Genomic DNA, 22,797 nt, shown 5'->3' with positions numbered 1-22,797 from the left:
ACCTACAACCGTGGTGCCATCAGCAAACTTGATGATGGAGGGTGTCGTGCAAAACTGGGTCGGGGTATGTCTGGATTCTTATTGTGGATACAACATCATCAACACATTTCCTATTGAAGCCTGTGACTGACGATGTATATTCCTCAATGTTGATGGATGAGTCCTGGGTGGATGAATCTTTGACCGTATTCCAATCAGTATTGTCAAAAAACTCCTGCAGCATTGAGCCTCTCTCCTCTGCCCAGCGCCTCACTATTCTCTGTGTTGGTGTCTCCTTCTTGAGTTGCTGCGTGTAGGCGGGGAGTAGGAACAGAGAGACGTGATCTGATTGGCCAAAGTTAAATACAGTACAAACGCACACACACAAAACAAAACCAAACAGGTGCAGCCTACCTTGCTCTGGTTGTTCTTGAGGCGGTGGGCTTCGTCCACCACTAGACAGGCCCAGTCTATAGACTTCAGGGAGGTCTGGTCTATCGTCACCAGCTCATAGGACGTCAACAGGACATGGAACTTTATAGGGGCTTCTCTCTGGAGAGGAGAGAAAGAGGAGGAGGGGGGAGAGAGAGGGGAGAGAGAGGGGAAAGACGGAGAGGGGATAGAGAGGGGAGAGAGAGGGGAAAGACGGAGAGGGGATAGAGAGGGGAGAGAGAGAGAGAGAGAGAGGAGGAGGTGGGAGAGAGAGGGGAGAGAGGGAGAGGGGATAGAGAGGGGAGAGAGAGAGAGGAGGAGGAGGGAGGAGAGAGAGGGGAGAGAGAGGGGAGAGAGGGGGAGAGAGGGAGAGGGACAGAGAGAAACAGAAGCAGATATTAGATGTTTTTTCTTTTTTAGAAGATGGGATGAACAGATCTGAGCTTTCTCTCATGTCGTTCCTCTACCCCCTCCTCCCCTCCCCTCCCTCCCCAACGTCCTCACCCTCAGTTTGAAGGTTTTCTTCCCTCCCCGTACGGCCGTGTCGTCGAAGGTCAGCTCGTTCTCTCTGATGATGGCTCTGCTGTCCTTGTCCCCTGTGTAGGTCACCACGTAGAAGTCAGGGGCCCACATCTCAAACTCTCTCTCCCAGTTAATGATGGTGGAGAGGGGGGCACTCACCAGAAACGGGCCCCTAGTGTGGCCCTTGGTGGGGGGAAGAGGGGAGGAGAGATTTTTTTTTTTTTACAAAGATGAATAGAATACTTTATTATTCTATTAAAATGACAACATGATACTCAGGAGGGAATTTGCATAGCACACAGAACACAGGGCTCCTAAAGGTGCCGTCCTACCTCTTTGAAGAGTGAGTAGAGGAACACGATGGTCTGGATAGTCTTGCCCAGCCCCATCTCGTCTGCCAGGATGGTGTCAGTGCCCTGTGCCCAGCTGAAACGCAGCCAGTTGAGCCCCTCCAGCTGGTACAGGTGCAGAGTGCCCCTCGTCGCCGTCACAAAGTCTGGCTGCTCCTCGTACTTTATTGTAGGCTGGAAGATAAAGAGAAAGATGGATGGTGATGTAAGGGGGGAAAAAAGGAGATAAACATCATTGACATCATTGTACAGAATGACACTAGTGTTTTGACTTGGTAGTGAGAGTTGATCGGCTACCGGAATGACGACCAATAGATGTGGCTGTTACAGAGTGAGTGAGCCAATCAGAACTCACGTCGTTGACAGGTGATCTGTGGGGGTCTTCGCTCTCTTCCATCCTCATCCTCCTCATCCTCCTCGGCATGTCTGGGGCCTCCTTCATCACCTCATCCCTGAATCAATCAATCAATCAATCAATCAGTCGATCCATCAATCAATCTATCAATCATCAATCCAGTGTCCCTGAGCTATTTACAACAACATACAAGGTTTGCCAAACTTGGTTTGTGATGTAGAACTGTGACGTTCAGCATGTTGACACTGACATTAAGACAGATTCACTGTAGTAGTGTTAAGTGCCAACATGGATGCCATTTGGCCAGTACACTAGTCCAGTACCTGTGTGCCCAGTAGTTGGCCTTGTGAATGACAAACTCTGGCATCTCCAGATCGTCTCTCTCCCATGTGCACTGGTCATAGGTCAGGTCTCTCCACTTGACCAGGTAGTGGTATATCCCTTTCTTGTCCATACTGGGAAACACACACACACACACACACACACACACATATTATGGACATAACTGCACACAATCAATAAACTAGCACACACACACATACATACACCCCCCCCGCTTCACACATACACCCCAACCTGCCCGCCCACCCCGCATCTCATACACAAACACCCCCCCCCCCCCTCCCCAGCACACCCCACATGCACACGTACCTGTGGTTAATGATGCGGTGGACCATCATCCATTCAGGCTTGATGCCGTATTTATAGAACTTGTCATCCAGGGCAGCATAGTCTGGGTCTTTCAGCCTCCTCTTCTCACTCTTAACACTCTCCTCCTCTCCCCCTGACCCATAGTCCAGACTGGGAGGCTCATCCATATCTGTCTTCCTCTGGTAGTTACGGAACATCACCGAGTGGAAGATCTCCAGCTGGAGGGATGGAAAAGAAGAGAAAAAAGAAGAGAGGAATAGATGGGAGGAAAGAGAGAATGTGTTGAATGAAAACAAGGAAGGGAAGTGTGTAGGATACCTGCATGCTAAGTGTCTTGTCGTTTTTCATATCATTACATCAGCCTCTCCTCCAACTGTTTCACTCTCCCTCTCCCTGCCAACTTCTCTCTCCCTTTCCTCTCTCTCTCTTTCCCTCTCACCTGTAGTTCAGTGATCCAGGTACAGTGCCAGTAGGACTGTCCGGTCAGCTTGACAAAGAACTCCCTCTCAGCCCTGCCCTTCATGGGGGGTGGCGGGGAAGCATCAGGAGGGGTATCGGGGGCAGGGGGCACGGGTACAGGATCGGGGGGCTCGCCCCATCGCCAGTGGAGGATCCTCTGCACCCTGCCCTTGATAGCAGGACACTGGGGGTAGAAGACGAAAATGAAGAATCAGAATAGAGTAAGGTAGAGTAGACTGAATAGAATACAATAGGAAAGCTTTATTGTCCACACAATGTGGACATTTTGAATTTGGCCTCATAGTGGCATTGTGCACATAATGATAACAAACAAACAAGACTTACAGTGCAGCGTGGACACAGCCACTCTCCGTTGGGGATCTCAGGCAGGGGCGGGTTGAGACAGTGGATGTGGTAGGAGGAAGTGCAGGTGTCACAGCATAATAGTTCCCCCCCATCTTTACAGACCCTGCAGAACTCAATGTGGTCATCCTCCTCTTCCTCCAGTCCTACCAGCAGTCCAACCCCAGGTACCTCTGGTACCACCATGTCCTCACTCTCCTCCTCAAACTCCTCAAAGTCCTCATCCTTCGCTTCCCACTGGATCCCCTCTTTCTCCTGCAGGAGAAGAGGAGAGGAGGAGGACAGGAGAGAAGAGGAGAGGAGGAGGACAGGAGAGGAGAGGAGAAGAGGAGAGAAGGAGGACAGGAGAGGAGAAGAGGAGGGGAGGAGGACAGGAGAGGAGAAGAGGAGGGGAGGAGGACAGGAGAGGAGAAGAGGAGAAGAGGAGAGAAAGAGGACAGGAGAGGAGAAGAGGACAGGAGAGGAGAAGAGGAGGGGAGGAGGACAGGAGAGGAGAAGAGGAAGAGGACAGGAGAGGAGAAGAGGAAGAGGACAGGAGAAGGGGAGAGGAGGAGGACAGGAGAAAATGAGGAGGACAGGAGAAGAGGAGAGGAGAAAGACAGGAGAAGAGGAGAAGAGTCCATGGGGAATTAATAGGTAAATAAAATAATTTGATCCATTATCCATTATCATCATCATTGGTAGGGTTTATATGTCTGATGATACCTTACAGTGCATTCAGAAAGTACTCAGATCCCTTGACTTTTTCCATACGCATTTTGTTACGTTACAGCCTTATTCTAAAATGTATTAAAAAAATGTAAAACTATCTCATCAATAAACACACAATACCCTAAAATGACAAGGCAAAAACAGGTTTTTAGAAATCAGAAATACCTTACTTACATAAGTATTCAGACCCTTTGGTATGAGACTCGAAATTGAGCTCAGGTGCATCCTGTTTCCATTGATCATCCTTGAGATGTTTCTACAACTTGATTGGAGTCTACCTGTGGTAAATTCAATTGATTGGACATGATTTGGAAAGGCACACACCTGTCTATATAAGGTCCCACAATTGACAGAGCATGTCAGAGCAAAAAACAAGCCATGAGGTCGAAGAAATTGTCCATAGAGCTCACACAGGATTGTGTTGAGGCACAGATATGGGGAAGGGTACCAAGACATTTCTGCAGCATTGAAGGTCCCCAAGAACACAGTGGCCTCCAGAATTCTTAAAAGGAAGTAGTTTGGAACCCAAGACTCCGCCGGGCAAAACTGAGCAATCGGGGGAGAAGGGCCTTGGTCAGGGAGGTGACCAAGCACTCGATGTTCACTCTGACAGAGCTCCAGAGTTCCTCTGTGGAGATGGAATAACCTTCCAGAAGGACAACCATCTCAGCAGCACGCCACCAATCAGGCCTTTATGGTAGAGTGCCAAGCTGAAAGCCACTCGAGTCAGGATCATGGGAAAGATGAACAGAGCAAAGTACAGAGAGATACTTGATGATAACCTGCTCCAAAGCGCTCAGGACCTCAGAATGGGGCGAAGGTTCACCTTCCAACAGGACAACGACCCTAAGCACACAGCCAAGGCAACGCAGGAGTGTCTTCGGGAAAAGTTTCTGAATGTCCTTGAGTGGCCCAGAGCCCGGACTTGAACCCGATCGAACATCTCTGGAGAGACCTGAAAATAGCTGTGCAGCAACGCTCCCCATCCAACCTGACAGAGCTTGAGAGAATCTGCAGAGAAGAATGGGAGAAACTTCCCAAATACAGCTGTGCAAAGCTTTTAGCGTCATACCCAAGAAGACTCGAGGCTGTAATCGCTCCCGAAAGTGCTTCAACAAAGTACTGAGTAAAGGGTCTGAATACTTACGTACAGTTGAAGTCGGAAGTTTACATACACTTAGGTTAGAGTCATTAAAACTCATTTTTCAACCACTCCACAAATTTCATGTTAATAAACTATAGTTTTGGCAAGTCAGTTAGTACATCTACTTTGTGCATGACACAAGTAATTTTTCCAATAATTGTTTACAGACAGATTATTTCATTTATCATTCACTGTATCACAATTCCAACGGGTCAGAAGTTTACATACAATAAGTTGACTGTGCCTTTAAACAGTTTGGAAAATTCCAGACAATTATATCATAGCTTTAGAAGCTTCTGATAGGCTAATTGACATAATTTGAGTCAATTGAAGGTGTACCTGTGGATGTATTTCAAGGCCTACCTTCAAACGCAGTGCCTCTTTGCTTGACATCATGGGAAAATCAAAAGAAATCAACCAAGACCTCAGAAAAGAAATTGGAAACCCCCACAAGTCTGGTTCATCCTTCGGAGCAATTTCCAAACGCCTGAAGGTACCACGTTCATCTGTACAAACAATAGTACGCAAGTATATACACCATGGGACCACACAGCCGTCATACCGCTAAGGAAGGAGACGCGTTCTGTCTCCTAGAGATTAACGTACTTTGGTGCGAAAAGTGCAAATCAATCCCAGAACAACAGCAAAGGACCTTGTGAAGATGCTGGAGGAAACAGGTACAAAAGTATCTATATCCACAGTAAAACAAGTTCTATATCGACATAACCTGAAAGGCTGCTCAGCAAGGAAGAAGCCACTGCTCCAAAACCGCCATTAAAAAGAAAGACTATGGTTTGCAACTACACATGGGGACAAAGATCATACTTTTTGGAGAAATGTCCTCTGGTCTGATGAAACAAAATAGAACTGTTTGGCCATAATGACCATCGTTATGTTTGGAGGAAAAAGGGGGAGGCTTGCAAGCCAAAGAACACCATCCCAACCGTGAAGCGCGGGGGTGGCAGCATCATGTTGTGGGGGTGCTTTGCTGCAGGAGGGACTGGTGCACTTCACAAAATAGATGGCACCATGAGGCAAAAAAAATATGTGGATATATTGAAGCAGCATCTCAAGACATCAGTCAGGAAGTTAAAGCTTGGTCGCAAATGGGTCTTCCAAATGGACAATTACCCCAAGCATACTTCCAAAGTTGTGGCAAAATGGCTTAAGGACAACAAAGTCAAGGTATTGGAGTGGCCATCACAAAGCCCTGACCTCAATCCCATAGAAAATTTGTGGGCAAAACTGAAAAAGTGTGTGCGAGCAAGGAGGCCTACAAACCTGACTCAGTTACACCAGCTCTGTCAGGAGGAATGGGCCAAAATTCACCCAATGTATTGTGGGAAGCTTGTGGAAGGCTACCTGAAATGTTTGACCCAAGCGAAACAATTTAAAGGCAATGCTACCAAATACCAATTGTGTATGTAAACTTCTGACCCACTGTGAATGTGATGAAAGAAATAAAAGCTGAAATAAATCATTCTCTCTACTATTATTCTGAAATTTCACGCTCTTAAAATAAAGTGGTGATCCTAACTGACCTAAAACAGGGATTTTTTACTTGGATTAAATGTCAGGAATTGCGAAAAACTGAGTTTAAATGTCTTTGGCTAAGGTGTATGTAAACTTCCGACTTCAACTGTAAATGTGATATTTACGGGTTTTTAAAATAATTTTTATAGCAAAAATGTCTAAAAAACTGTTTTTCTTTGTCATTATGGGCTATTGTGTGTAGATTGAGGAGGGGGAAAAAACAATTGAATCCATTTTAGAATAAGGCTGTAACGTAACAAAATGTGTAAAAAGTCAAGGGGTCTGAATACTTTCTGAAAGCTCACTGTGAATAGAGTACACACTAACAGTAGCATTACACGCAGCTCTGTCTGTAATGCTGACATAAACAGTCAGTCAAATAGACAGACTTGAGGATTATTAACACCAACTTTGAGGATTACGGTATGGTACTCACACAGTGGGGGCAACTCCACTTGCCGTCGGGGGCCTTCTCCAGCTCAGGCTCCAGACAGACCAGGTGGTAGGCCCTAGGACAGGTGTCACACAGAATGATCTCCCCTCCCTGCTGGCACACCTCACAGTAGTCCTGGTGGTCTGTCTCATAACCATCCCCCTCCACCTCACCCTCATCCAGCACTGCGAGAGAGAGAGAGAGAGAGAGAGAGAGAGAGAGAGAGAGAGAGAGAAATTGGGGAGGGAAAAGGAAGGGGGATAAGAGAGGGGGTGGGAGAGAGGGAGAAGGAGAAAAGACAGAGAGACATCACATGCTGAGCATAAGTCAGACAGATTCAGAGTTTATAACCTTTTTTTATGGTACATTTTGTTTACTTTTCTTACTCTTCTTGGCCGGACGTCCTCTCTTGTTCTTCTTGACCCGGGAGGAGCTGTCGGAGCGGACCGAGGAGCTGTGGACACTGGAGTCCTCCTGCAGCGAGTCCTCCTCATCAACATCATCACCACTCTGAGAGGAAGGGATGGAGTTAGATATATACATGAACTCAGCAAAAAAAGAAACGTCCCTTTTTCAGGACGCTGTCTTTCAAAGATAATTTGTAAAAATCCAAATAACTTCACAGATATTCATTGTAAAGGGTTTAAACACTGTTTCCCATGCTTGTTCAATGAACCATAAACAATTAATCAACATGCACCTGTGGAACGGTCGTTAAGACACTAACAGCTTACAGACGGTAGGCAATTAAGGTCACAGTTATGAAAACTTAGGACACAAAAGAGGCCTTTCTACTGACTCTGAAAAACACCAAAACAAAGATGCCCAGGGTACCTACTCATCTGCGTGAACATGCCTTATGCATGCTGCAAGGAGGCATGAGGACTGCAGATGTGGCCAGGGCAATAAATTGCAATGTCCGTACTGTGAGACGCCTAAGACAGTGCTACAGGGAGACAGGAGGGACAGCTGATCGTCCTCGCAGTGGCAGACCACGAGTAACAACACCTGCACAGAATTGGTACATCTGAACATCACACCTGCGGGACAGGTACAGGATGGCAACAACAACTGCCTGAGTTACACGAGGAACGCACAATCCCTCCATCAGTGCTCAGACTGTACGCAATAGGCTGAGAGAGGCTGGACTGAGGGCTTGTATGCCTGTTGTAAGGCAGGTTCTCACCAGACATCGTCGCTGGATTAGACAGGACTGGAAAAAAGTGCTCTTCACTGACGAGTTGCGGTTTTGTCTCGACCAGGGGTGATGGTCGGATTCGTGGTTACCGTCGAAGGAATGAGCGTTACACCGAGGACTGTACTCTGGAGCGGGATCGATTTGGAGGTGGAGGGTCCGTCATGGTCTGGAACGGTGTGTCACAGCATCATCGCACTGAGCTTGGCGTCATTACAGGCAATCTCAACGCTGTGCGTTACAGGGAAGACATCCTCCTCCCTCATGTGGTACCCTTCCCGCAGGCTCATCCTGACATGACCCTCCAGCATGACAATGCCACCAGCCATACTGCTCGTTCTGTGCATGATTTCCTGCAAGACAGGAATGTCAGTGTTCTGGCGTGGCCAGCGAAGAGCCCGGATCTCAATCCAATTGAGCACGTCTGGAACCTGTTGGATCGGAGGGTGAGGGCTATGCCCATTCCCCCCAGAAATGCCTGCGAAATTGCAGTTGCCTTGGTGGAATAGTGGGGTAACATTTCACAGCAAGAACTGGCAAATCTGGTGCAGTCCATGAGGAGGAGATGCACTGCAGTACTTAATGCAGCTGGTGGCCACACCATATACTGACAGTTACATGTCTGTGGAACTTGTTCAGTTTATGTCTCAGTTGTTAAATCCTGTTATGTTCATACACATATTTACACGTTAAGTTTGCTGAAAATAAAAGCAGTTGACAGTGAGAGGACGTTTCTTTTTTGCTGAGTTTATTTATAATATAAGGTTGAAGTCGGACGTTTACATACACCTTAGCCAAATACATTTAAACTCAGTTTTTCACAATTCCTGACATTTAATCCAAGTAAAAATTCCCTGTCTTAGGTCAGTTAGGATCACCACTTTATTTTAAGAATGTGAAATGTCAGAATAATAGTAGAGAGAATGATTTATTTCAGCTTTTATTTCTTTCATCACATTCCCAGTGGGTCAGAATTTTACATACACTTAATTAGTATTTGGTAGCATTGCCTTTAAATTGTTTAACTTGGGTCAAACGTTTCAGGTTGCCTTCCACAAGCTTCCCACAATAAGTTGGGTGAATTTTGGCCCATTCCTCCTGACAGAGCTTGTGTAACTGAATCAGGTTTGCAGGCCTCCTTGCTCGCACACACTTTTTCACTTCTGCCCACAAATTTTATATGGGATTGAGGTCAGGGCTTTGTGATGGCCACTCTAATATCTTGACTTTGTTGTCCTTAAGCCATTTTGCCACAACTTTGGAAGTATGCTTGGGGTCATTGTCCATTTGGAAGACCCATTTGTGACCAAGCTTTAACTTCCTGACTGATGACTTGAGACGTTGCTTCAATATATCCACATAGTGTTCCATCCTCATGATGCCACCTATATTGTGAAGTGCACCAGTCCCTCCTGCAGCAAAGCACCCCCACTACATGATGCTGCCATCCCTGTGCATCACGGTTGGGATGGTGTTCTTCGGCTTGCAAGCCTCCCCCTTTTTCCTCCAAATAACGATGGTCATTATGGCCAAACAGTTCTATTTTTTTTTCATCAGACCAGAGGACATTTCTTCAAAAAGTATGATATTTGTCCCCATGTGCAGTTGCAAACCGTAGTCTGGCATTTTTATGGCGGTTTTGGAGCAGTGGCTTCTTCCTTGCTGAGCAGCCTTTCAGGTTATGTCGATATAGGACACGTTTTACTGTGGATATAGATACTTTGTACCTGTTTCCTCCAGCATCTTCACAAGGTTCTTTGCTGTTGTTCTGGGATTGATTTGCACTTTTCGCACCAAAGTACGTTCCTCTCTAGGAGACAGAACGTGTCTCCTTCCTGAGCGGTATGACGGCTGTGTGGTCCCATGGTGTTTATACTTGCGTACTATTGTTTGTACAGATGAACGTGGTACCTTCAGGCGTTTGGAAATTGCTCCGAAGGATGAACCAGGCTTGTGGAGGTCTACAATTTTTTTTCTGAGGTCTTGGCTGATTTCTTTTGATTTTCCCATGATGTCAAGCAAAGAGGCACTGAGTTTGAAGGTAGGCCTTGAAATACATCAACAGGTACACCTCCAATTGACTCAAATGATGTCAATTAGCCTATCAGAAGCTTCAAAAGACATTACATAATTTTCTGGAATATTCCAAGCTGTTTAAAGGCACAGTAAACTTCTGTCCCACTGGATTTGTGATACAGTGAATTATAAGTGAAATAATCTGACTGTAAACAAGTGTTGGAAAAATTACTTGTGTCATGCACACAGTAGGTGTCCTAACCGACTTGCCAAAACTATAGTTTGTTAACAAGAAATTTGTGGAGTGGGTGAAAAATAAGTTTTAATGACTCCAACCTAAGTGTATGTAAACTTCCGACTTCAACTGTATATATATATATATATATATATATATATATATATATATATATAGAGAGAGAGAGAGAGAGAGAGAGAGAGAGAGAGAGAGAGAGAGAGAGAGAGAGAGAGAGAGAGAGAGAGAGAGAGAGAGAGAGAGAGAGAGAGAGAGAGAGAGAGAGAGAATTCTCCAAAAATATCCTCTGTGTACAACGTAAAACACCAAATAATGCATGCAGAGCAGAATTAGACCCATACCTTCTAATTATCAAAATCCAGAAAAGAGCCATCTACAACAACCTAATAGGAAGCGATTCTCTAACTTTCCATAACAAAACCATCTCCTACAGAGAGATGAACCTGGAGAAGAGTCCCCTAAGCAAGCTGGTCATGGGGCTCTGTTCACAAACAAAAACAGACCCTGCAGATCCCCAGGACAGCAACAAAATTAGACCCAACCAAATCATGAGAAAACAAAAGGATAATTACTTGACACATTGTAAAGAATTAACCAACAAAAACAGAGCAACCCAGAATGCTATTTGTCCCTAAACAGAGAGTACACAGTGGCAGAATACCTGACCACTGTGACTGACCCAAAATAAAAGGAAAGCTTTGACTATGTACACACTCAGTGAGCAAAGCCTTGCTATTGAGAAAGGCCGCCATAGGCAGACCTAGCTCTCAAGAGAAAACAGGCTATGTGCACACTGCCCACAAAATGAGATGGAAACTGAGCTGCACTTCCTAACCTCCTGCCAAATATGTGACCATATTAGAGACACATATGTCCCTCAGATTACACAGACCAACAAAGAATTTGAAAACAAACCCAATTTTGATAAACTCCCATATCTATTTGGTGAAATACCACAGTGTGTCATCACAGCAGCAAGATGTGGGACCTGTTGCCACAAGAAAATGGCAACCAGTGAAAAACAAACACCATTGTAAATACAATCCATATTTATGTTTATTTCTTTTCCCTTTTGTACTTTAACTATTTGCACATAATATGAAATATGAAATGTCTTTATTATTTTGGAACTTTTGTGAGTGTAACGTTTACTGTACATTTTTTATTGTTTGTTTCACTTTTGTTTATTATCTATTTCACTTGCCTTGGCAATGTAAACATATGTTTCCCATGCCAATGAAACCCTTTAAATTGAACTGAACTGAAAGGAATTGAATTGAATTCAGAGAGAGAGAGAGAGAGAGAGAAACACCGATCGGTCGACTCTCATACACCAGCATGCTCCCACATACAGTGGCCTACACCGCACATCTATAGATCCAAATTCACATTATAGTACTTACAGAGCTGCTCTTCTTCCTCTTGTTGCCTAAGGCCCCCAGTTTTATGCGTATGGGGGACATCTTCTTGGCTTTAGCTACTGAAGCCGCTACTGCTGCTGCCACCGCCTTCTTCCTCTCAGCCAGAACACGAGGACTCTTACTGCGACTCTTCTTATACCCAGGGCCTGAGAAATAGGGACAGAATGAAGTCAAGATTTCTACTAGTGCTCTAGCGTGGGATTTCCCAAACCTCTCCTTGGGGTCCTCAGACGTTTCACATATTTGTTCTAGCCCTAAACTGGCACACCAGATTAAATTAGTCGACTATCACCCAAACCCTTGACGAATTGCATCAGGTGTGCCAGATCAGGGCTACAACATGTCTGAGGGTCCAGACTACAATTTGGGACCAATTCCATTTCAATTCAATCAGTCCTTGCTATACATGACACACTCCACCACTCCACCATTCTCTCTCATCCTCTGACCTTTGCCCTCTTTGGTCTTGGCCTTGCGGAGCGGGGGTGGCGGCTGGGGGGGCGGCCGTAGGGGTTGGGGCTGCTTCCGGGGTGGAGGCGGCTCCGGGGATGGGGTTGCCGCGGAGACCTGCTCGGCGACGGCGATGGCGGCGGCGGCGGCTGCAGCTGCCACGGCTGCAGCACCGGAGCCCTTGAAGGGGTTGTTGGAGCTGAACTCCCTCCACTTAACCCCCAGGATGGTCATCATCTTAGACATGGGGATCTTAGGGTTCTTCTTGGCGATCATGGGCCTGGGAAGACGAAGAGGAAGGTGAGGAAGAAGAGCTGAGTGTTTGATGTACAGAACAGTAATGACAATTGATTTTGAACAGTGTGGCAAATAATCTTGAACTTGAAAATACATTTGAACTAGAAATTGTTGTTTCTGAGGGATTGTGAATGGAGGGAATTGTTCCACGGTTGGTAGTGAACTAGACAACTGAAATAAACAATAACTCCTTGAGTCATCTCGTTGACAGTCAATCACTATAGCAGGCCAACTGTACCTCATGGACTGGCTGAAGGCTTTGTAGTTGGTGAGTGTGCGGTAATCATCTTCAGTGAATGTATGATCCACATCCTCCAGACCCCAGTCCATAGCCAGCTGGGCCGACGTCTTCTGTTCTATTGGCTGCAGGAGAGAAACAACCAGTCAGAGAGCTTGAAGACTTGAGCCATCAGAATGTGTAAAAAATGAAGCAAAACAACAACAACTGCAACAATAGCACTTTCTTGTTGTGTTCTTCTTACCTTTGTTGTCTCCTCGTGCGTGCTGACCCCATCATCTTTTTTCTTCTTCTTGGTTTTCTTCTCCTTCTTTTCCTTGTGTTTCTTCTTCTTCTTTTTCTCGCCAGAGAAGTCACTCGCTGCGCTGTCGGAGTTCTCACCATAATCTCTCTCTCGCTCCGAGTCTCTCTCTACATCACTTTCCTGAGGGGGAGAGGAGAAAAGAAGGGGAGAGAGGGAAAGTGAGGAAGAGAGAAAGAACAGAAGAGAGGGTGGGGATGCTAAATCAATATGTAATGTCACAGATAGAAAAAAAACTATGACTTCAATTAAGCAAATGAAATAGAATGACGTGTCATCAGAATGTATGGCGGTTGATGGACCGTAATGATCGAGAAGCTTACAATCTTTTTCCGTTTTTTGGCTTTAACTGGTTTTCCTTCTTTCTCTTTCTCCTTCTTCTTTGTCTCCTTCTTCTTGGGCCCTCGTTTCTTCCTCCCTAGACTGGCCCTGTCTGATGCTTCCCTTTCTTCCTCTACTGGGGATTGAAGAGAGGAGAGGGGGATGGAAGAGAGAAATGTGACTAAATCATATTGACTATAATCATCTTTGAAGGCTTTGAATTGTCAATCTAATCTCTTCTGAACACAATTAAACACAACAAAAGCCTCTCACCAACACACTGTCATGTGTGCGTTGACACCAAATGTGTAATATGGGAGAGTATAGTATCTTAACACAACCTTCGAGATTGACTGAATTGTGACATGCTGAATTAGTTCCAGTCAGTGAGTTTGACTGATAAGTGGAAATGACAGCTGCTTGGTATCAGTTCAGTGAAAACCAAATCCATATCTGGCTAATCTGTTAATGAACGCCTCACAACACACAATAATGTTGTTCATGGTGGCATTGAAAATGTGAGGCTGAGACATATGAAAGTAAGGCCTTATGTAGGCTACATGTTACACAGTGCTTAAGGGCTTCTAAAACATTATGTCCATGGCAATACATTTTTCCGCAATAATGAATTGGAAAAATAAAATAAAATCAAACATGTAATAGATTTATTTATTTATAGACACGACATCCCACGTTTTGAGGGTCAGTAAGTGATAATGAACCGTTCATCCCTGTATTCAAGTTTTACCCCTGGCAAAAAGTGAGACAGCACCCTATTGGAGAGTGAGAGAGAGTGAAGCCTGTGCTTTGTCTGGGGGATGAAGAGAAGGGGAAAAAACATCACCAAAAAACTATCGCTTGCGGCCGCCATTGCACTTGGTAGAAATTAGTTCGATTTAATGGTCTGTCTTTGTTGGTAGGGCTACAACACGCAGCGCGCGCCCAGACAAGGTCTCCGCATATTTCTGCTGCAAACTGCAGCCAGGGGCGGCATTAGCATCACGCGGGGCCCGGTGATTCTGAGGCCGCAAGCCAGTCTGTCTCTATCGGATGAACTGAAACGACTCCCTACCCTACTTCCCCGCAATTAATTCCAACACCTGGGTCCCGACCACAACAGCAACAACCGCCAACGTAGGTCGCTGGGGGGTTAGAGCTGCTGCGGGAAGCGCACTAATTGATACGCGGCTCTTGTCTCGAGACAGGCGACATAGTTTAGGCTAGTAGTTCAGAGTGATGCTAAAATGTCCCTTGTTGAATATCCCAAAATCATGATCTGCAATCACAATTGAATACATGCAAATGAATGTAATTGTATTAATTAAAACGAACTGTAAAATAATGTAAACATGTTTTATGGCGTGGAACCAGGTAGGCCAAATCTGTAATCCCTCAAAAAGAAACTTCTTTGGAGTAAAATAAGATTTCTGTTGATCGTATTTTTCACATGCAATTGTTGTAGGCAAGTCCTTTCTTTAATTAGGCTTCACAGTAATAGTTTCTAGGCTTTGTGTATTATAGGCCTACGTGTTACATGTGTTAGTATCCTATGACATCGAAAAGAGAGTGGGAACAATAGCCCTGTAGGCTACACATAACGGTTCTATTCAGAATTTGGGAGTAGTGTCCGTGTCCTATCATGGACCGTCCCTGTCAGTATGACAGTGGAGACCGTCATGGGGTAGGAGGCAAGTTTATTTACACTGTCATGCCAGCACTTACTCTATCATCCGGTTTTAACGCTCACGCCTCGGGAACAGACATCACAGCACTGTTCTAAAGATCACAATCAGAAAGCTTACTGAGGAGTCCATGTTTTCTACCAGTGATGTCGTGAGCTGTACACTTCACATCGACCTATTAACATTGAGATATTATTTACATCTATGAATATGACAGCATTGTCAGGATGAAAAGCAACGTTGAGGAGGATCAACTTTGTGGAATTGTTTACAAGTTGGAATCTTCAACTCTTTCTATTTCAAAGCTGCGCTATCCTTTGGAGCAACTAATTATATTGCAGCAACAGATAACTATTGAGATGAGCGGCACAGGGTGTCCTGGTGTACTTAAAAAAATGTGGCGTATGTTGTTTCTATTTTGTGTGCGCGCTCCCGAGTCTTTCGCCAGTGTCTCTTTCGACTGTAGCTAATATAGCCTACCTGGCGCGGCTAGTGTTGCAGTTTCTCGAGGCGCCGCCGGCGAGTTTATGTCGCTTGCGTTCTCGTCTAGATCTCCGTCGTCCTCGTCTTCTTCATCAAAATCCACTCCCTCGGAATTAACCAACATGCCCTGGTCTTCCTCACAGGACCGGAGAGGAGAGGACATTATATTCCTGTCATCGGCTCCGTCCTCGAAATCAGAAACCCTCCGGAATTATGATATTTATTTAATATTCAAATCGACACCAGAAAAAAAGTGGGGGCCGTTTTGGAATATTTTACACTACAAGGCAGGGAAACAAAGATGGCCGCTCTTATATTTATTTTTTAACAACCCCCCCAATAAGAAAAATCCCCTTACATAAAAAATGGCTGACTATAATATTGCAGAACGCCCCCCCCCCCCCCCCCCCCTCTTCTTTTCTCTCTCTCTCTGCCTCTCTCCGCGCACCCCTCCCTCCTCAAAAAACATGTACATTGTTACAAGAAACAAGAAAGGGGGTGTTTGAATGCTTGTAATGTTACTGCCCCCCCCCCACCAATGATCAGCCATGCCAGCTAACTGTCTCAAGATCACACGCAACAAAACTCCCTTTCTGCACTGAAAAACGCGATACAAATCTATCAAATATGGCCACCTTAATATTCTTAAAGGCCCCCACCGTGGTATAAAATGATACGTCGGGGAGGGAGCTTAAGAGTGGGGGGGTTGGGAAAATCTGCCGCAGCCATGCCCAGATTTACAGCAGATTGGATTGCTTAAAAATTAACCACTTGTGGTAGGGAGAAAAATCTATGCAATGTGCAAACTGGCATTTTTTTCAACTGGAGATTATTTGATAATAATAATAGAAATCGAATATATTTTTTTCAACATTCTGAAAGCATTACAATGAAAGAGGATACATTTTAAAATCATCTTGCACACTTTCACAAGAGTCCCTTTGATATGGGTGGCAGTAAGGCCATGGAAACCTCTAGTAGTCAAACAATGGTTGGTCTCCCTTCAGACAGCTCAGCTTTTACAAAGGAGTCTATGGTCAGACATACATACAGTATGCACATTTTAGAGTAAAAAATGTGTGTATAATTGTGAATAATGATAAATAGCCTAGATATTGATAACAATGACAGGTCACTGATTAATAGAACTATGGATAACATTTCGCTAAACTCGCAATAACATCTGCTAACCATGTGTATGTGAACAATAAAATTGGATTTGATATTATATTATATATCAGACTGACTAAACCTGATATTGCTACTATTATAGTAGATTTGGTTTCCTGCACATTCTGTACAACTGGAAATCTTAACCCAGCAGAGCCACAAAGGTACTGTTGAATATCACATAAACAATTACCATGGTTACCATGCTATTTTATGTCAAATGTTGGCATGAATTTATGTAGGCCTACTGTAAAGATGCAAGAAGCTTTGAAGGAATGACAAAAGGATGACACTGGGATAGAATGACAAGTAAAGGAACAGGTTACCAGTTCAAGTCCTTTTTGGGTTAAATTGGCTATAATAAAATTGCTACGACAATAATATAACGCTAACAAATAACACATACAGAAAATGTATTTTGTGAGTCAACATTTTAATAGATTGCTCGTATTGCTCACCACCATTTTCTAACATTCTTACATATAGGGTCAAAGTTCAGTGAGGTCGTCGTTGAAGTATAGGCAGATGGACTGGGAGAAGAGGTCACGGTCCATGCGTGTGTTGTAGAAGTCCTCGTCCTCGTCAGGGATGCCGTTCTCCTCCAGCGTTTTACTCATGTCCAGGTTGACACAGTTGTGCTTCCAAGTGTAGCTGGCGGCGTGAGAGTTGTAGCGGAGGTACCGCTGCAGAATCTCATTCAAGGTCTCCTCGGAACACACCTGGGGAAAGAGAGAGAGGAGGGAGAAGTTGCAGTTTTTTTTCTTCTTTTACTTTTCCATGTACAGTAGTTCCTGACTTCCCAGGGGATATATTGACTGCAGCTGAAATCTGTTGCAGCTGTTTCAGATCTAGAACCTATAGGTATGATCAGTCATTGTCATCAGCCATTGTATTTTAATAGTAAAAAAATATATATATATTTTCCATTGTTTTTTCCCCTGAAACTCATTCTGTGGTCTATGGGCATGTCTTGCGGTTAAACCACTCTAGCTTGGCTTCCAGGAACCAACAAAAAAAATAAGAAAATAATTTGTTTATGCAGTGCATGTGTCTGACTGTGTGGAGCGTGGAGCACCCACACTAAGCTTCTGGCCCAGTAGAAGACTACTAGTGCCAGCTGGGGCAAGTTGGCGGGAAAGCCTGCTCTCCCACCGCGCTGGAGAGGAGAGGCGTGCTCTGCTGTGGGTGCGAGTGTGTTGTGTTGTGTGTTTGTTTGTGTAGGCTGCGGGGGGAATGAGCGAACCAAGCCAGGACTTGCTCACAAACCCCCCAGGGCTTGACAGTGACACACTGCACTACTGTGCTACTCACTCCCCCTCCCAGTGTCCCTTTGGTCCCTTTGGAAGCTAGTCACATACAGGCCAGGGCTCCCTAGAGTGCAGTGTGGTAACCCATATTTTATCCAGCCAGTGACACACAGAGTAAGGGAGACACAGCACCTGTGTTCCAGTCAGTGATATTACGCAGTGTGTGTGAAACAGTGCCAGCTGAATGGATACACTCCTAATAGACTGCTACTGTGATATGCTGAAAATGCGTTGCTGATAAGGCGGTTGAGGGGGAGGTGGGAGGATAAGGCTTGAACAGCTACAATAGTATGCATGATGGTTATGTATAAATTGTGCATGTATGCATGAAGGTGACATGTATGTGTGCAGAATGATGTCAGTATGATGTGTGCATATCTATAGCATATGCATAATACATGCATGCAGCATTTATCTATGGCACTAGCCCGCTTGCCAGGGGATGGTGTCTTGCTATGTGAGATTAGTATAATATCACATGTACACATGCAGCCTCTTATGATCTATGCATGACATTCTCCCTGATCAGAATAAGGATAACTTACCTCCAGACCCTGCTCCTGGGATGTGAGGGTGTTGATGATGCGGATCCACCTGGTCTTGACAGAAAGTAGTCCCACCTCATATTGCGTATCTCTCCACCAGGGTCGCCCAAAGTCATTGGTCCAGTCAGTACGAGGGCAGGGAGGCGGCACGTGCACAAAGCGCCCCCTAGGGGTGTAGTATTTCACACACCCAGATAGTGGGTCAATGTGGGTCAGAATCTGAACATACAAATGGGGAATTAGCCTACTTATCATCAATATGATGAAAAAGAAAGACAAATATGTTACATTCTTGATAGACGTCTGATTATTGTTTCACTCACATCTTTTGTCTTTGGGTCAAACCAGTGACTGATGTCCTTTCCTGCACACTCAATGATAGGCTTCAGAAGTACATCCCCTGAAAAAGAGTGTGTTGTTTATTAAACTGTTGTAACCTAACAGCCTATTTGTATTCGACAACTTACCTTTAAATTCATTCACCAATGGTGTCAAGTCGTACACCTTGCCCAGGTATGACACCCACAGGTCGCCAAGGGTGTTATGAAGGGACACCTCTGTTGGAGTGAAATACTTTGTTGGCCGCATTTGTATTACTTCCGCAAATTTACCCAATTATGTAGAGCTAGAAAAGGTAATGTAAAATGTAACAACTGAGCATATGTCAAGAGATATAAAAAGTAACGTATCTTGTTTATGTGCAAGCTCACTCGCTATTGTATCAACAAGTGTACACACGAACAGCTGGAGCTCCGTTACTGTGGGAACCACGGAAGCGTCTGGTAAAGAGAGCACGACACTGAAATCAGCTTTGCGGCATCTCACACGAGTGGTTGCACAGTCAATAAATCATGACACACATTTGACAAATTTTATTATAGAATTAAGCATTACAATACTTTGTAATTTAATAGAATCAAACTGAAGGATCCATTAAATGCTCCAAAACCAAATAAGTTTTACCTACCTACATTGCATACTACAATACCCACAATGCATCGTATCCCCTAACGAATTTCCGGCTGTACAGCAGTGAAATAATTTCTCAAGAAAAATACGATCAAGAAAGGGTGGAATGGCAACAATGATTGAAGAAAATGGTCCATCAACTCATGTAGGGGTGATATATATTTAATATTGTCGTATTTGACACACTTCTAATACATAATATTCACTTTGCCAAACTGAAAGGAGAGCGTGCATAGCTGATCCATACATTTCGTGGGCAAGTTGGATCCACTAGCTAGCTAAGCTAAAGTAGCCCAAGATGTTCTCTTAAGGAGCATACCGTTAACATTACTCCTTAAGGACCTTGTGTTTTTTTCTTCCAAAGATAGACTTGCTCTGACAGCCAAATACTTAATCTTAATGTAAATCGATTCTCATTTGCGATATGGTTCTAGAAACATAAAGCCCTTTACTTTCATATCACATCAAAATAATTTCACAAACGCAAAATGTACTATTACTGTACACCACAGGAGGTTGCTGAGGGGAGGACGGCTCATAATAATGTCCGTAACGGAGCCAATGGAATGGCATCAAACACATGAAAACTGTGTTTGATGTAGTTGATACTATTCCACTAATACCGCTCCAGCCATTACCACGAGCCTGCCCTCCCCAATTAAAGTGCCACCAACATCCCGTGCTGTACACTGTTTTAACCGGCTTTATCAAAGTAGCAGGCAACAGTATTTTTCAGTGTCAATACGTTTCTGGCAGCCTTCATTAAACACAGGTGTTCAGAACATGCTATATAGTTCTTTAACACTTGTGGGTCTTCTGTCTTCCGTAAACACCTGCTGTAATATGGATGTATGGCCGTGTGGGAACCCTATAAAGGGTGTGTATCAATGTATTTCTTTGTTGCTGATATGAAAGAAAAAGTCCTTAAGCTTCCAAAACGGTACCGCAAGCTATGTGTGTTAATGTTCAGACGGAGTGTTGGGGCTCTTAACAAAACTCCCCCATACAGAAGATGCCTTATATGTAATGGAACTGAGAGTCATGATCAAGGGCTACCGTTAACGTAGCTAGCTAGCATTATTTCAATAGTCTAAAGTAGCTTTTTCAACGACGTTAGCTCTAATCTAGCCTGAACAGTCGCTACTCATATGTACCGGTAAATACGCCTGCTTCAACACCCTGGCATCATTCCATTTCCTTCATAGAGGATTTCTCAGATTTTGTCTAGTGACTGGCTTCAATATACTTTCGTTACCAAAGTAAAGATGTTGCTATAGTGCCGATAAACTTTTCTCTGTATGTACAAGCTGTCGTCTCTTCAAAATACAAATCAACACATGTTGAGCATTTTGTTTACCGTCAAAATAGCTCTGGTCCAAGCGCATACGTCACTACGATCTGCTTGCACATCCAATGTATGCACATGGACCAGAGCTAGGAAAATAAAGTGTTCGAAAGTCGTGTCTCCTTGTCAACCTTGCCAAGGGGAAGTTTAACAAGTATAGGCTACAAAGAGAGCAAGCCACTTTAGATGGTTGAGATGCACCCAGTATCACCATTATGCTTCCGTTACAAGTATAGGCCGATCATGTAATTTCTCCCTATTTCTAGGGGCGGGGCGAACTGTCATCTTACTCCTCCAGAGCACGTCAGAAGCTGGAGAGCCTGCTGAACAAAAACATGAGAATCAGAATGACAGACGGACGGACACTGGTGGGACTGTTCCTGTGCACGGACAGAGACTGCAACGTCATCCTGGGGTCCGCTCAGGAGTTCCTCAAATCCTCAGGTAACTACAGTACTTATTAGGCTCAGCCCACACACTCTAGTAAGTTCACTGCTATTCACCCCTGTTCCTGCAGAGCAGTGGGTGCAGGGTTTTGTCCAAACCCAGCACTAACAAACCCGATTCAGCTAGCAAATGTATTGCTTAGTTTATTTGCTGTAAAAACCTTATAGCTCTCTGGGACCGGCGTGAACACGATGTCCATATTCTGCTTTGTAACAGTGTAACATTGCCGTTAATAGACTGTGTACTGTGTACATGTTCATTTTAAAAATGTATTTTGTGTGTGTCTTACTTGCATCTGCATCAGACTCCTTCTCCCAGGGTGAGCCCAGAGTGCTGGGGTTAGCCATGATTCCCGGCCACCACGTGGTCTCTATCGAGGTGGAATCAGACAGCCTGGTGGGCACACAGGGTTTCGGGTCCAGCCACTGAGGAACAAGATCAGCTCGCCCAAAGCTGGAGGAGACTAGCTAACATCCTGGCTAGCCAGGTCTATGTCTCAGCAGCCTAGAAGACGTTACAGTAGAGACTTGAAATTGAGAATTCAATCAAAGGAGAATTCCAGATGCAGCTAATCTCTGGTACCAGTGTATTTGGTTTAGCAGGCAGCCATGGTGTGTGTGAGATCTAACCAGGCACTCCCAGTGACATTACAGTGTGTGTGTGTTAAGTTAATATACTGAGTACAACAGATGTTTATTCAAGGAGAGGCATGGACTGAGCCAGGCTGTACAGTATATGTGTGTGTATGGAACCGCTGTTTAATTGTATGGAATATGGATAAATGTTTTCCAATACATTTCAGTATCTAAACCTGTCTGATCTGTTAATGAAGAATGATGCAGACTGTCCTTATATACTGGTAGTGCAGCAGTTACAGATGGTCCAGAGCAGGACTAGCTAAAGTTCATGACTTACTTGACTTAAACACCTCAACTAGCCTGTACCCCTGCACACTGACTCAGTACCGGTGCCCCCTGTATATAGCCTCAGTATTCTTATTGTGTTACTTTTTATTTTAGCCTACTTGGTAAATATTTTCTTATTCTTGAACTGCACTGTTGGTTAAGGGCTTGTAAGCATTTCACAGTAAAGTCTACACTTGTTGTATTCGGTGCATGTGGAAAATAAAGTTTGATTTGATTAAACCCTTGTCTCCTATTAGCAGCATAGGCCGTCGACAAACGTCCTCCATCTCACTCGTTTCGGGACACGTCTTTTCAGGTCACACCAGTTCAGGCCATCAGTGCACGTGTTACTAGGAAAAGATGTTCAGTACGAGGGATTATTATTTATTTTTTTTTTAATTACCCCTTTTTCGTGGTATCCAATTGGTAGTTACAGTCTTGTCTCATCGCTGCAACTCCCGTACGGACTCAGGAGATGCGAAGGCCGAGAGCCGCACGTCCTCCGAAACACAATCCAGCC

The 22,797-nt window shown here is 44.5% G+C and overlaps 3 protein-coding genes across 11 annotated transcripts in view; 1 reads left to right on the top strand and 2 right to left on the bottom strand.

Annotated features, from left to right (window-relative positions):
* LOC129835285 (chromodomain-helicase-DNA-binding protein 3-like) overlaps window positions 1-15,966 on the bottom strand; it is a 51,217-nt gene extending 35,251 nt beyond the window's left edge. For 3 of the 9 annotated variants that reach the window (XM_055900848.1, XM_055900852.1, XM_055900853.1), the window contains exons 1-16: window positions 15,587-15,966; window positions 13,427-13,560; window positions 13,047-13,226; window positions 12,803-12,927; window positions 12,267-12,547; window positions 11,800-11,963; window positions 7,310-7,442; window positions 6,936-7,117; window positions 3,094-3,366; window positions 2,729-2,932; window positions 2,290-2,507; window positions 1,962-2,093; window positions 1,639-1,735; window positions 1,266-1,457; window positions 916-1,116; window positions 394-531 (exon numbers count right to left, since the gene is read on the bottom strand). In XM_055900848.1, the coding sequence (XP_055756823.1) occupies window positions 394-531; window positions 916-1,116; window positions 1,266-1,457; window positions 1,639-1,735; window positions 1,962-2,093; window positions 2,290-2,507; window positions 2,729-2,932; window positions 3,094-3,366; window positions 6,936-7,117; window positions 7,310-7,442; window positions 11,800-11,963; window positions 12,267-12,547; window positions 12,803-12,927; window positions 13,047-13,226; window positions 13,427-13,560; window positions 15,587-15,752 (2,820 nt within the window). In that variant the 5' untranslated portion in view covers window positions 15,753-15,966. The remainder of the gene's footprint in view (window positions 1-393; window positions 532-915; window positions 1,117-1,265; window positions 1,458-1,638; window positions 1,736-1,961; window positions 2,094-2,289; window positions 2,508-2,728; window positions 2,933-3,093; window positions 3,367-6,935; window positions 7,118-7,309; window positions 7,443-11,799; window positions 11,964-12,266; window positions 12,548-12,802; window positions 12,928-13,046; window positions 13,227-13,426; window positions 13,561-15,586) is intronic. The other 6 variants (XM_055900849.1, XM_055900854.1, XM_055900856.1 and 3 more) reach the window with 4 other exon arrangements.
* Window positions 15,967-17,173: 1,207 nt separating this feature from the next.
* Window positions 17,174-19,407, bottom strand: LOC129835282 (cytochrome b5 domain-containing protein 1-like). Its single transcript, XM_055900846.1, has 4 exons — window positions 19,079-19,407; window positions 18,935-19,011; window positions 18,612-18,830; window positions 17,174-17,478 (listed from the first exon to the last, which is right to left on the bottom strand). The coding sequence occupies exons 1-4, from the start codon at window positions 19,197-19,199 to the stop codon at window positions 17,248-17,250; spliced, it is 648 nt and encodes a 215-aa protein (XP_055756821.1). The 5' UTR covers window positions 19,200-19,407; the 3' UTR covers window positions 17,174-17,247.
* A 203-nt stretch (window positions 19,408-19,610) lies between these two features.
* On the top strand, window positions 19,611-22,517 carry LOC129835284 (N-alpha-acetyltransferase 38, NatC auxiliary subunit-like). The gene is made up of 3 exons (XM_055900847.1): window positions 19,611-19,725; window positions 21,192-21,369; window positions 21,677-22,517. Exons 1-3 carry the CDS (start codon window positions 19,687-19,689, stop codon window positions 21,799-21,801), a joined length of 342 nt encoding a protein of 113 aa, XP_055756822.1. The 5' UTR covers window positions 19,611-19,686; the 3' UTR covers window positions 21,802-22,517.
* Window positions 22,518-22,797: the final 280 nt, after the last annotated feature.

Source organism: Salvelinus fontinalis, chromosome 36 (assembly GCF_029448725.1).
Source record: "Salvelinus fontinalis isolate EN_2023a chromosome 36, ASM2944872v1, whole genome shotgun sequence".
Classification (NCBI taxonomy): domain Eukaryota; kingdom Metazoa; phylum Chordata; class Actinopteri; order Salmoniformes; family Salmonidae; genus Salvelinus; species Salvelinus fontinalis.
The sequence above is the reverse complement of the archived record's forward strand: the minus strand, read 5'-3'. Positions and strand labels throughout refer to the sequence as shown.

Excerpts from the sequence above, each read along its gene's own strand:
- LOC129835284 (XM_055900847.1), top strand. The coding sequence starts at position 19,687 with ATGGCAACAATGATTGAAGAAAATGGTCCATCAACTCAT. Across the intron at positions 19,726-21,191 it reads AAAATGGTCCATCAACTCAT|GGGCGGGGCGAACTGTCATC; the intron begins GTAGGGGTGATA and ends CCCTATTTCTAG. Across the intron at positions 21,370-21,676 it reads GGAGTTCCTCAAATCCTCAG|ACTCCTTCTCCCAGGGTGAG; the intron begins GTAACTACAGTA and ends CATCTGCATCAG.
- LOC129835282 (XM_055900846.1), bottom strand. The coding sequence starts at position 19,199 with ATGCGGCCAACAAAGTATTTCACTCCAACAGAGGTGTCCCTTCATAAC. Across the intron at positions 19,012-19,078 it reads ATTGGTGAATGAATTTAAAG|GGGATGTACTTCTGAAGCCT; the intron begins GTAAGTTGTCGA and ends ACTCTTTTTCAG. Across the intron at positions 17,479-18,611 it reads CCCAGGAGCAGGGTCTGGAG|GTGTGTTCCGAGGAGACCTT; the intron begins GTAAGTTATCCT and ends CTCTTTCCCCAG.